At 52.7% G+C, this 11,276-nt stretch overlaps 2 protein-coding genes across 3 annotated transcripts in view; both read left to right on the plus strand.

The window, feature by feature from the left end:
* Nucleotides 1-3,839: 3,839 nt before the first annotated feature.
* Hoxb8 (homeobox B8) lies at nt 3,840-7,265 on the plus strand. 2 transcript variants are annotated; one of them, XM_021211565.2, is made up of 2 exons: nt 3,840-5,330; nt 6,101-7,265. In XM_021211565.2, the coding sequence occupies exons 1-2, from the start codon at nt 4,907-4,909 to the stop codon at nt 6,406-6,408; spliced, it is 732 nt and encodes a 243-aa protein (XP_021067224.1). In that variant the 5' UTR covers nt 3,840-4,906; the 3' UTR covers nt 6,409-7,265. The 2 variants fall into 2 exon arrangements, with proteins under 2 accessions (XP_021067224.1, XP_021067225.1); XM_021211566.1 differs by having other exon boundaries at nt 4,320-5,330; nt 6,104-7,251.
* A 1,174-nt stretch (nt 7,266-8,439) lies between these two features.
* Nucleotides 8,440-11,276, plus strand: part of Hoxb7 (homeobox B7) — a 3,706-nt gene continuing 869 nt past the window's right edge. The window contains exon 1 of the mRNA XM_021211568.2: nt 8,440-9,090. Within this exon, the coding sequence (XP_021067227.1) occupies nt 8,691-9,090 (400 nt within the window). The 5' untranslated portion in view covers nt 8,440-8,690. The remainder of the gene's footprint in view (nt 9,091-11,276) is intronic.

Here is an 11,276-nt window from a genome sequence, read left to right on the forward strand (position 1 = left end):
AGAGAGAGAGAGAGAGAGAGAGGCTGGAAGAGGAATTCAATGCCTGTGCGCAGCAATAAAAGAATATGACCGCTATAAAAGTTTATAGGGTATAAATTTCTGAAGGTTAAGAAACTAAACGGCAGCAAAGCAAACAGAGAGGGGAAACTTTCCGGAGATGAGCCGCAGATGAGCCTGGGCTCCGGATCCAGTGGGAGAATAGATGGGTCGGCCCCCATCCTCAACCTTTTTGCGCCCACGTCTGAGGCTTGGGGTCTGGAACTTGGGAATCAGGGGCAGTAGGGTGAGGTTCCCCGAGGGTAAAAAGTAGAGAAGCTAGCAGCTGGGAGGAAGAAAGGTTTGTTGTCCCTAAAGTTTCAGTAATCGAAATTCTGACTGTTGTCTTTGTTCTTTACACTCCCTCTGGAACCACCACTCATACATAAGAAGCCTTTGCACACGCGGACACACACACACACACACACACACACACACACGGACGCATGGACACACACACAGTCCAGCAAGGCCAGACATAGGGAAGAGTAGCCTCTTGATCCTTCTTTAGTTCCGTTTCATCCCCTCGGCCCTTCTCATCCCTCACAAAAAGCCCAATTGTTACCACCCTTCAGCGTGTGAAATATTCGTGTAAGGCTTAAAACGTGCTGATTTCTTCTTTTACTGACTAAAGCTTAGGGTCTTCAATATAAATTAGGAACTGAGTGGATATACAGGTTTTTTTCTTTTAGTTGATCTGAACTATTCCACGAACTGTTTCCTGATTCCGAAACCTTTTTCTTATCTGCTGTCATTTCTCTCCCCTATTTCTAGTAATAATGAAAGTTTAATCGTTTGTTGCCTCCTCTGCTACTCAGAGAACCCGGCTGAGTAGATATAAGGACGTCTTTTGCACAGTGGCCGCTAGATGGCACCCTTGCTCCATATGAAATTTCCCAGTGCTGAGGCTGCGGGCCCAGCGGCTCTGCACAGCACCTTGTTCGGCCCTGTGTCTAGAAATTGAGAGCTACCAAAAGTCATGAGTAATTTGCACATAATAGAAAAAATAGGGTTTGTTATGGCTCTTTCCCCTATTGTATATATTTCAATTATAATGGAGTTCCTTTCTCTCTTCAAATGGTTCATTTTCTGAATTTCTCACAGTAAGAAAGCTGTTTGCCAGTTGCTGTGTTTGATGGGGCGAGAAATGCGTGGGAACCAGGGATAATGTTAATAATAAAAATATAAAAATAATGGGCACAAATCAAGGAGGCGAATTGATTTGAAAAGCAGATTTTCCTGCAGTGGGGGCGAGAGAGGAATAAAGTGCAGGACAGTGGGTCAGGTGAGAAGGGTGAGCCTGCAGTGAGGAGGAAGTTACCCCAGGCGGGCTGCCCACACCTGCTGAAGAGGGAATCTGGACGTGTCATCTGGGAGATTTCCAAATTTGGGAGAAATGGGGACCTGGCTTTGGCGAAGGTGTTCGGTGGTGCTCCAAGTCAGAGGGACCGCTGCGCCAGGGCGCCGACTCCACAGCCTTTGCATGTGTGCAGGTCTGGGTTGGCCGAGTGCCTGGTCACCAAGGCTCGGACAGACTCTCCCTAGGGATGCGGGATACGGGATGCAGGATGCGGGAAGGCTTCGGTATCCCCTCGGGAGGCTCAGTCAAAACCCTGCGCATTTTTCCTAACAGCAGTAGAGGCAGACATGGCGACGGGGAGACGGGGAGCAGTCGCTCGCTTTTCGGCGCTTCCGGACTCCCAGGTGAGAGCTGAGGCTTCCTCAGGCTCGCCCAGGCTATGTCCTTGGCTTCCTTACTCTGGCAAACCTCGGGGAAGCCAGTCCTTCTGGGACGGAGCAGCTGGAAGCCTGGACCCCAAGCACTTTTCCGTTCTGAGGTTGTCCCTCTGCCTGCCTACAACCCCTTTGGCTGGTTCCCAATCTTCACTTTCCTCTCAGTCCAGCCCGAACCTGCCTCCAACCTGAACCTCCTAAAATGACCCCAGAACCCCGTGTAGCTTCTTCTCTTTCCGCAGGACCAGGTGTAAAAAGGCCAATGGAGTGTCTCCACAACTCGAGTTTCTCCAATAAATCTGCCCTCCGTTGGGTGTTTATAAATGATCTCCGCCCTCTTTCTTGTTTTTTTTTCTTCTTCTTTTTCTTATAATAGAAACATTTTCCTTCCATCAGAAATTTCTGGCACTGTGTAGGGATGATTTAGAACAAGCCATTGAATTTCTACCCCACCAGTGAGTCCTCAAATCATGACCATAAAATCCCCCGCACTTGGTAAAATGTTCGCTTCAGCAACAACTTGACGCTGCTTTAGGTTGCCTCACCGACCTCTCATCCGTGTGGAAAAGCAAAACCCCACAGCCTGCTTCAGTTTCCCTCCCTCTGGCCCCCTCCTTTTTTCTCCCCTTTCTATATTCACTGTACTTTAGAAGGCCGAGTGAAACCCAGTTGTGCAGCTTTTTTGGAAACGTGGTTTCATTTTTACAAAGATTCTGGTTCATGGAACCCCCAAAAAGAAGCACCTTAGAGAACGAGCAATAGATTTAATTTATTTGTAAAATTGACTCTGCCTTTGTTCTAGGACATTTCTTTCTCCTTCTCTCTGTCTTTCCGGTCAGCTCCCTCAGGAGACCATTGGTTCTGCCTGAGACCCCGAGTCTCCTAAGGTTTGACCCCCAACAGCCATGTGCCAGCTACACAGAGGAGATCCTGGACTCGGAGTGGGGCAGCCAGTCATTTCTGGGTTTGAGGCCTCAGATCTTCAGATGCTGGAGGTTCAACTAAAGGCACCCCAACAAGAGAAGAGGGGAAATGGAGACCTCGGTGGCCTTGTTTTTTTCCACCCGAGTCCCTTCACCCCAAGGTTAGTGCAGGTGGTCAAATGGCTATGGGGACATATACCAATAACAGGTGCCTTTTAAACCCACTCCTTAAAGCCTTTGTCTAGGGCACTGGAGGGCACAAGGCAGCAGTAACCAAGGCCTTGGTGCCCAGCCTCCATCTCCCCTTCCCTCTTTTGCTGTGTGGATGAAGAGGTCACTATTTATACCTGGAAGGCTTGTGTGTAGAAGGAATGGGTGGTTGGCCTCAGAAAACTGGGTGTCAGTGGGGCTTGGTTACTGAATGCCAAGGCCTGGGGCACAGGTTTACAGCCACATGAGATATCATCCTTTGATATCACTGGATCCTTCCCTCTAAAGTGGCCAAAGCGCCTCCAGAAGACCCCCTCTTTCTCTTGCAGCCCTCCCAACCACCAGCAGGTACAGCTCTTGTAAACTGCAGAATTGGCAGCCTCCTGGAGAACTTTGTTCCACCTTTGCACTGCCCATTAACCAGCAACTTTCTTCTTCCTCTCTCAGGCCCTCTCAGACTCCCTTTCCACAGAAAATCTCGCGTGTTTGCTTAATGAGGGAAAGTTATGTGGGTGACCTAGGTGAGGACAGATCTCGGGGTGGTTTGGGGGTCTCATAAGAGGCTGTGGGGCAGGTGTGTCTGCAAGGGAGAAGGAGGAGAAAATCTTGGGGAAAGTCACAGTTTGCGCCGAAAGGAGAAAAAAAAAAAAATCCACAGCAACCCATAATCGGTCTCATTTCAGCTAAGTTACCCCCACCGTGCTTCAGTCGGGCGGCGGGGGCGATCGAAGCTGCAGTTTTATAGCTGTAGAGGAAAGAACTCGTAAAATGCTAACAGCTTTTATGCGCTGCAGCATAAACAACAACAGACTCCGGCTTTATTGCATTTTATAGTTTGTTAAAGAGTTTACAGCCGTTTTTGGGGGGCTGGTTACCCAGCCAATTCCCTCCGCACGATAGTTAAACCTTTATCAATAATAAGGAAATTGATCATTAAAGCTTTAAATATGACTACCTCGTTTGTTTGAAAATATGTTTAGGAGAGGAAGCTGTATGATTTGATAACTTGTATTAAAATACCAATTACATTTATAGGACCTTTTAAAACTCGGCGCAATTAAACCGTGTTCTTTTACATTTTTCCGAAGCGACCCTGACATTTAGAAAGACTCCAATTGCCTCGTTAAAATCGCGAAATTAACAGCGTGCCTACGCCAGGCTCAGCGTTGTGGATGTGTGTGTGTGTATGGTGTTTTTCCGTGACTCCCCCACATCAGTCTTTGGGGGTGGTCTGCGAAGGTATTTGATTTGTTGTGAGGCAAGAGATATCTCATTAATGTAGGTAGTTAAACAGATTTAATCCGTATTCGTTCTCTCTCTCTCTCTCTCCCCCTCCCTCTCCCCCCTCTCCCCCTCTCTCTCCCTGGGTGTTTTTTTTCTCTTCCCCTCCTTTTTTCTGCCCTCTCCTCACTCCCTGGCGCTCTCTCGCTCTAGCTCTCTCTTGCACTCGCTCTCTCTCGCTCTCACCCTCACTCTGCGTTCTGTCCGGGAGGAGTACCCAGAAGCCAATAGGATGCGGGGTCTCTAATGGATGCAAATGATGGTGAAAAGACGGGGCAAAATATGAAACAACTCATTTGGAGGGAAGTAAATCACCGAAAACTGTTTATGAACTGGCATCCCTTCTTCGAAATGTAAAGCGAGGACCTCTTTAAGTGGCGGTATATTTTTGTTTGGGGGGTGGGGGGTGGGGGGAGGGCGAGCGAGCCGCGGCTGCCATGCAGGTTTAGACTTTTGCAGGCTTCGCTCTTCTATTCCTGGAAATCACAAAAAGTGTGGCGGCTTTGAGATCTTCTTCGTCTTTTCTTTCTTTTCCTTCCTTCCTTCTTTTTTCCCCCTCCTCCCTTTTCCTCTCCTTTCCTGGCGAGGGTGACTAGGAGCCGGCGAATCCGCGTTTTTTTTCTCTCTCTCTCCCTCCCTTTTCCCCCTCCCCACCCCCTCCCCAACAGCCCCCAACTACAGCCTGCGCCGCCGCCGCCGCCGCCGCCTCAAAATTCAATAAAATGAGCTCTTATTTCGTCAACTCACTGTTCTCCAAATACAAAACCGGGGAGTCCCTGCGCCCCAATTATTATGACTGCGGCTTCGCCCAGGACCTGGGCGGCCGACCCACCGTGGTGTACGGTCCCAGCAGCGGCGGCAGCTTCCAGCACCCTTCGCAAATCCAGGAGTTCTACCACGGGCCATCGTCGCTGTCCACGGCTCCCTACCAGCAGAACCCGTGCGCCGTGGCGTGCCACGGCGACCCCGGCAACTTCTACGGCTACGACCCTCTGCAGCGCCAGAGCCTGTTCGGTGCGCAGGATCCAGACCTGGTGCAGTACGCAGACTGCAAGCTCGCGGCAGCCAGCGGCCTGGGCGAGGAGGCTGAGGGGTCTGAGCAGAGCCCATCGCCCACACAGCTCTTTCCCTGGATGCGCCCTCAAGGTGAGCTCCCGTCGGACCTGGACCTGACAGGGTGGGAAGGGGCCAGGAGGGCCCCAGGCCGGTCGGGGAGGGGGGGAGGGCTGGTGAGCAGACTGGGAACATCTTCAGCTCCTAGAGGACTTGTGGGCTCCGTTCCAAACACCTACCTCCTCTCCCTTCCTTCCCACTTTCTTTTCTTCTTTTTCCCCTTTTCTTTTTGCTTCCTTTGAAGGGGGGGGTCTCTAAGCGAATTTCCTGAATCCATAAACCCCTCACCCTCCTTAACTTTTCGTCTTCTCCTCTTTTCCCCTTTTACTGTTTTATGGGGGGCTGTGGAGAAAGAGTGGTGTGGGGGCGCTCAACGTTTGCACTTCTCAATTGCTTTATAGTTTAATTACCCTGAAGAAACTTTTCTTCTGGGGCAGAGGCTCTGGGGGCTTTTCAAGGTGGGTTCGAGGTCCCCACTCTGGCTTTTTATTATTTCTCCCCCCTCCACATCTACCCTCTTAAACTTTATGGCACTTTTAATGTATCTGAACCCCCTATTCTGGTTCTAGTTACCAGAGAAGGGGCTCTTCCTTTATGGCCCCTGTAGATTCAGGGCTGTCTAGTCCCCCCNCCCCCCCCCCCCCGCTGACCGCGTCCTCTGCGCTCCCCCTCCCGCCCCCGCATAAGGGTCCCCTGCCCTTATTATCCTGGTTTCCTAGGCTGGTTCACGAATCTTCCAACCTTCTCTGTCTCTGCCCCCTCCCCCACCCTCCCCTCTGTCTCGCCCTTTCCCCCATTCCCAGCAGCCGCCGGACGCAGGCGAGGCCGCCAGACCTACAGCCGCTACCAGACCCTGGAGCTGGAGAAGGAGTTCCTATTTAATCCCTATCTGACTCGCAAGCGGAGGATCGAGGTATCGCACGCGCTGGGACTGACAGAGAGACAGGTCAAAATCTGGTTCCAGAATCGGAGAATGAAGTGGAAAAAGGAGAACAACAAAGACAAGTTCCCCAGCAGTAAATGCGAGCAGGAGGAGCTGGAGAAAGAGAAGCTGGAGCGGGCGCCAGAGACCGCCGAGCAGGGCGATGCGCAGAAGGGTGACAAGAAGTAGGCTCCAGCTGGGACTGCTCGGGCCCGGACTAGCCCGCACGTCCGCCGGTCCCTCCCGCGACCACGCCGCCGCCGCCCGCCCCCCCGCCTCCGAGAGCTCCGGCCCCGCGAGCGGAGCCAGGAGCTGGGCCTCCCACCGCAGCGTCCCCCGCCGCGCCAGTCCCTGCTAGTGGTAGTATCTCGTAATAGCTTCTGTGTGTGAGCTACCGTGGATCTCCTTCCCTTCTCTTGGGGGTCCGGGGGGAAAAAAAAAGAAAAGGATTTTAAGCAAGGACTCCCTCGTCCTGCGAGGGTGATCGACTGCGGCCTGGCAGAACCCCCTCGCCCCAGCCCCATGTAAAAAAGCCTCCTTGTGCAATGGTCTTTTTCCTTTGAACGTGCTTCTTTGTAATGACCGAGGTACCGATTTCTGCTAAGTTTTCCCAACAACATGAAACTGCCTATTCACGCCGTAATTCTTTCTGTCTCCCTCTCACTTTCTCTCTTTCTCTCGCTTTCTTTCTCTAACCGCGTCCCCATCTTTCCTCGCAACCCCCTCTCCCCGCTGCCCTCCCTAGCTGGCTTTCTCTCTTGCTTCTCTCTTTTCCTCCTGTCCCCCACCCCCACCCCCTTTGGTTTGACAATTTTGTCCTAAGTGTTTCTCAAAAGAGATTACTTTAGTTAGCATGCGCGCTGTGAGCATTGTTAAAAGTGTTCTTAGGTTTACTGTGAAGAGAATGTATCCTGTATCTGTGAATTGCTTTATGGGGGGGAGGGAGGGGTAATTATATATTTTGTTGTTCCTCTATACTTTGTTCTGTTGTCTGCGCCTGAAAAGGGCGGAAGAGTTACAATAAAGTTTACAAGCGAGAACCCGAGACTGGCCCGGGCCGCCGCTCCTCATTCGCTCCTAAGCGCCTCGCAGGGCTGGGGGTGGGGGGGAGCTGGTCAGCAGGCTCCTGGGCTGGCCTAGGCTAGGTCGCTGAGAGGAGGGGGCGGAGGCTGGAAGCAGGTGGTGCGAGTCCCTGGGCCCAGGGGCGCAGGGGGTGAGGGAGGCGGCTGAACGTGATTGGAGGAAAGAGGATCGAGGGAGGGGAGCCAAGAGAAACCCCCTCCCCTTGCGTTCTGAGGCTGAGGGGCCGGGGAGACTCCAGCGCCCAGGCCGCTCTTGGGAAGAGATGTACCCAGGCCGGTGGCTAGTGTCCCCTGCCGCTTTTCTCTTTGTTTCCGTGTGTGTGTGTGTGTGTGTGTGTGTGTGTGTGTGTGTGTGTGTGTGTGTGTGTGTGTGTGTGTGTGTATGTGTGTGTGTGTTGTGGGGTGGGTACGGGGGGTGTGAGAGAAAGATGCAGCGCAAGGCTTCTTAATTTCTATTTCCATTTTTTTCCCTCGGACTCAGGTTGGGGAAGCAGGAGCAGAGGGTTCCTCCCTACCTCCCCTTTCTGGGACGTCGTCACTTTCTCCCAGTTTCTAGGCCGCGGCTTGCCGCAGCCTTCCTTCCTTCGTTACTTCTGCCTTCCTGGCAGCCACGCTCCACTGAGTGAGGCATCCGCCTTCCGGAACCGGGAAAGCAGCGAGCGGGACCCAAGCCTCCTTCCTCCCTTCCTTTTTCTCCCCGCCCCCATTCCGTTCTTTTAAATTTTTGTATATCTTTTTATTGTCATCAGAAATCTCAGCGTCCAACGCCTATTGGGTTGGATCTCCGCCTTGATCACATCTAATTACTACAACTGGGGCACTAAGAGACAACCGGGAGGCCAGGCTCGCCTCGCCCCTCCTCTTGGGAGAAGAGCAGCAGCTCGGATGAATTAACCCAAATAAAATAAATATTCGGCCAGCACCCACCCACCAAGTTGCGAACATTCAATCCCTGCGTCTCTCTCGCTCTGTAACCGGCTGGGGGAAATGGGTGGGGGATGACAACACGGTTCGCTCAGAGGTTATTTATTTTCTCTTCCACTCAATTCCTTCCTCCCCAAATCTCGCCTGCAAGCTGCCTCCAGCCCGCGGGGGTCGACAGCGGCCCTTAAGCCCCCAGCCCCAATCCGCAGAGCTCGGCCTTCCCATTCATTATTGATCATATTTTATAAATCCAACGCCACACAATTTTTTCCACATTACTGGGAGCCTCCGGGAGGCCGTCATATCATTGGCCGAGGGGATATCACGTGGGCCGGGGTCACGTGGTCAAAAGAGGAAAAAGGGGGTCCTTTTGGTGTAAATCTGGACTCTAATTCTGTAATATATCAAGGAATCTCGTAAAACCGACACTAAAACGTCCCCGACTACAAATCATCCGGCCAAATTATGAGTTCATTGTATTATGCGAATGCTTTATTTTCTAAATATCCAGCCGCAAGTTCGGTTTTCGCTCCAGGAGCCTTCCCCGAACAAACTTCTTGCGCCTTTGCCTCCAACCCCCAGCGCTCGGGCTATGGAGCAGGTCCGGGCGCCCCCTTCTCCGCCTCGGTGCAGGGTCTGTACTCCGGCGGGGGGGCCATGGCGGGCCAGAGCGCGGCCGGCGTCTATGCGGCCGGCTACGGGCTCGAACCGAGTTCCTTCAACATGCACTGCGCGCCCTTTGAGCAGAACCTCTCCGGGGTGTGTCCGGGCGACCCCGCCAAGGCGGCTGGCGCCAAGGAGCAGAGGGACTCGGACTTGGCGGCCGAGAGTAACTTCCGGATCTACCCCTGGATGCGAAGCTCAGGTAACGCCGCGCTCTGAGCGGTCCCGAGCCGCAACGTCCGGGCCACGGTCCCCAGAAGGGCTCCCTTCCGGCCAGGGCACCCTTCTCTGTGTCCAGGTTACTCCCGGCTGCAGATCGGCCATTGCCACGCCGTTTAAGTCTGGGCTGGGACCACGCGCGCCGCCCCCACTCCCAGTTTTGCTCGATGCTCTCAGACCCTAGCGGATCTCTTTTTGCCGACGCCACAGAGCTCAAAGCCCCCAGCCCGCCCCCAACCCTTCCTCCGGGCCTTTTAGCTTTAAATATTTATCAGCAGCGCCGGCACGGGCTGGAGACGAGGCCGTTTGTCTTGCCTAGAAAGGCTGGGGTTTGCAGAGAATAGCCATTAGGGTCTCTCTCTCTCCTCTCCCCCCCTTCCCTGCCTGAGAGCTTAGTTCTGGGTGTGTCCCCCCAGCCCTAGCTTGGGTAAGATATGGAGGAGGGGGCCATGGCGCTAAGCAATTCTCCCCTCCCCCTTCCTTTCTAGCCAACCCCGCTCCCCCATTATTCCCATCAGGACAATTAGAGGTGGGCTCTAGAGGCCTGGCAGGAGGGGGGGGGGACAGAATAGATGAGGACCCAGACAGGGACACAGAACCAGAGAGTGGTGAAGGAGTTAGTCTGAGACCCAGAGCGATGACCCCCACCTCCTGATGGACTTAGAAAGTCACCAGGGCCCCAGGAGAGCATAGTTTTTTTTCAGGTGTCTTTCCAAGGGCTCCGTGGGCCCCTGAGGGACAACCAAGTTTGGTGGTATCACTCCAGAAGGATAACTCTCCTCTTCGGGGAGGGCTAGGACTCTTCGGAACCAAATCGAGATTTAGGGAGTGCAAGATTTTTTAGGAACCATAAGCTACCCAGATTTCCTTCCCCCAGGTCCCCTTCAAAGCTTCCTTGCATACGTTTTACATTTCCCCAAGGCAGGTGGGCTTGGGAACCAACTCCAAGGCTCAGAAGACCCAACCCAGTCAGAGACTCCTAGACTCATGGGCTTGGGGGGGGGGAGCATGAGGAAACCAGTTCTTGACTATTGTTCTTCACGGTTTTTGTTACCTACCCTGTAATTGAACTGACCTTCCAGTTGGTTTACCAAAGTCCTCTCCCTTCCCCCCACCTCGTAAATATTTCAGCTTGGAGTAGAGCTGACTTGAAATTAAGGTCCTTAGCCCCTCCTCTCTCCTGCCTCCTTCCCAAGAGGGCTGATGCCAGCGTCCCCCAGTCTCCTTGGGGTTCTGAGCCTATGCTGGAAGTTCTCAGATATCCTTCTGTCCCACCATAGGACTTTTCACCTTGCTCTCTCTTGTAGGCCCTTCTCATTCTTTTCTTCTTTGCAGTCCTGGAAGCCCAAAGATTGCTTCAGACAAGTAGGTTTTCTGTGCAGGAAGGCAGGCGGGTAGTCAGGCCTTGCTTGATACTTACTGGGAAGGAATCATCGGAGAACAAGTGCTGTCAGACTACTAATGCCAAGGTCCAAGGAAATAAAGTTCTTGCTTCTTCCCCATTCCACAACAAGTTTGGGTGGGGACTGGGCCTATGGCTCCTTTTATTTCTATTCTTCTCAGACTAGGCCTGGAGCCCCACACGAGGGACACTAATATGGTTTCCAGGGCCCTGTACCTCAAAGGCCACCTGAGGTGGGGAAAGGGTAGACTGGGAGCCCATGACCTCAGAGAGTGACTGATATGAATTTGCTTTCTTTCTGTGTTAGCCCCTTTGGAATAGAGCCTCAGGAAGCCAGAGGCTGAGAACTACCTGGTTTTCAGATGCTCCTGGCAGAGCAAAACCACCCTTCACGGATGACAGGACTATCTGGTGTGCTGGGGCTGGCCTGGGAACCCAGTGCTTGGCCCTTGGGGAGGCTGAATCAGGAGGATGGCTGCTAGTTTGAAACCAGCCAAGGGCTCCATTGCATGATCCAGCTTGAAAAACAGAACAACTCTTATGGACACACACACGGACACACACACACACACACACACAGGAAGAAAATAAAAACAAAAACAAATGTTTGCTTTGAAAAGCTTGGAAATTTTTCTGCACCTGGTAGTGAAAGGGGTTAATTTAGTTCCAGCAAGGTAACACCTAGGAAGGGGGTCAGAATTCTGTTGGTGTTTTTCACACACTTTCTCTCTCTCTCTCTCTCTCTCTCTCTCTCTCTCTCTCTCTCT

This window comes from Mus pahari, chromosome 14 (genome assembly GCF_900095145.1).
Source record: "Mus pahari chromosome 14, PAHARI_EIJ_v1.1, whole genome shotgun sequence".
NCBI lineage: Eukaryota > Metazoa > Chordata > Mammalia > Rodentia > Muridae > Mus > Mus pahari.

Coding starts and splice junctions, on each gene's coding strand:
- Hoxb8 (XM_021211565.2), top strand. CDS start 4,907: ATGAGCTCTTATTTCGTCAACTCACTGTTCTCCAAATACAAAACCGGG. Junction 5,331..6,100: donor TCCCTGGATGCGCCCTCAAG/GTGAGCTCCCGT, acceptor CCCCATTCCCAG/CAGCCGCCGGACGCAGGCGA.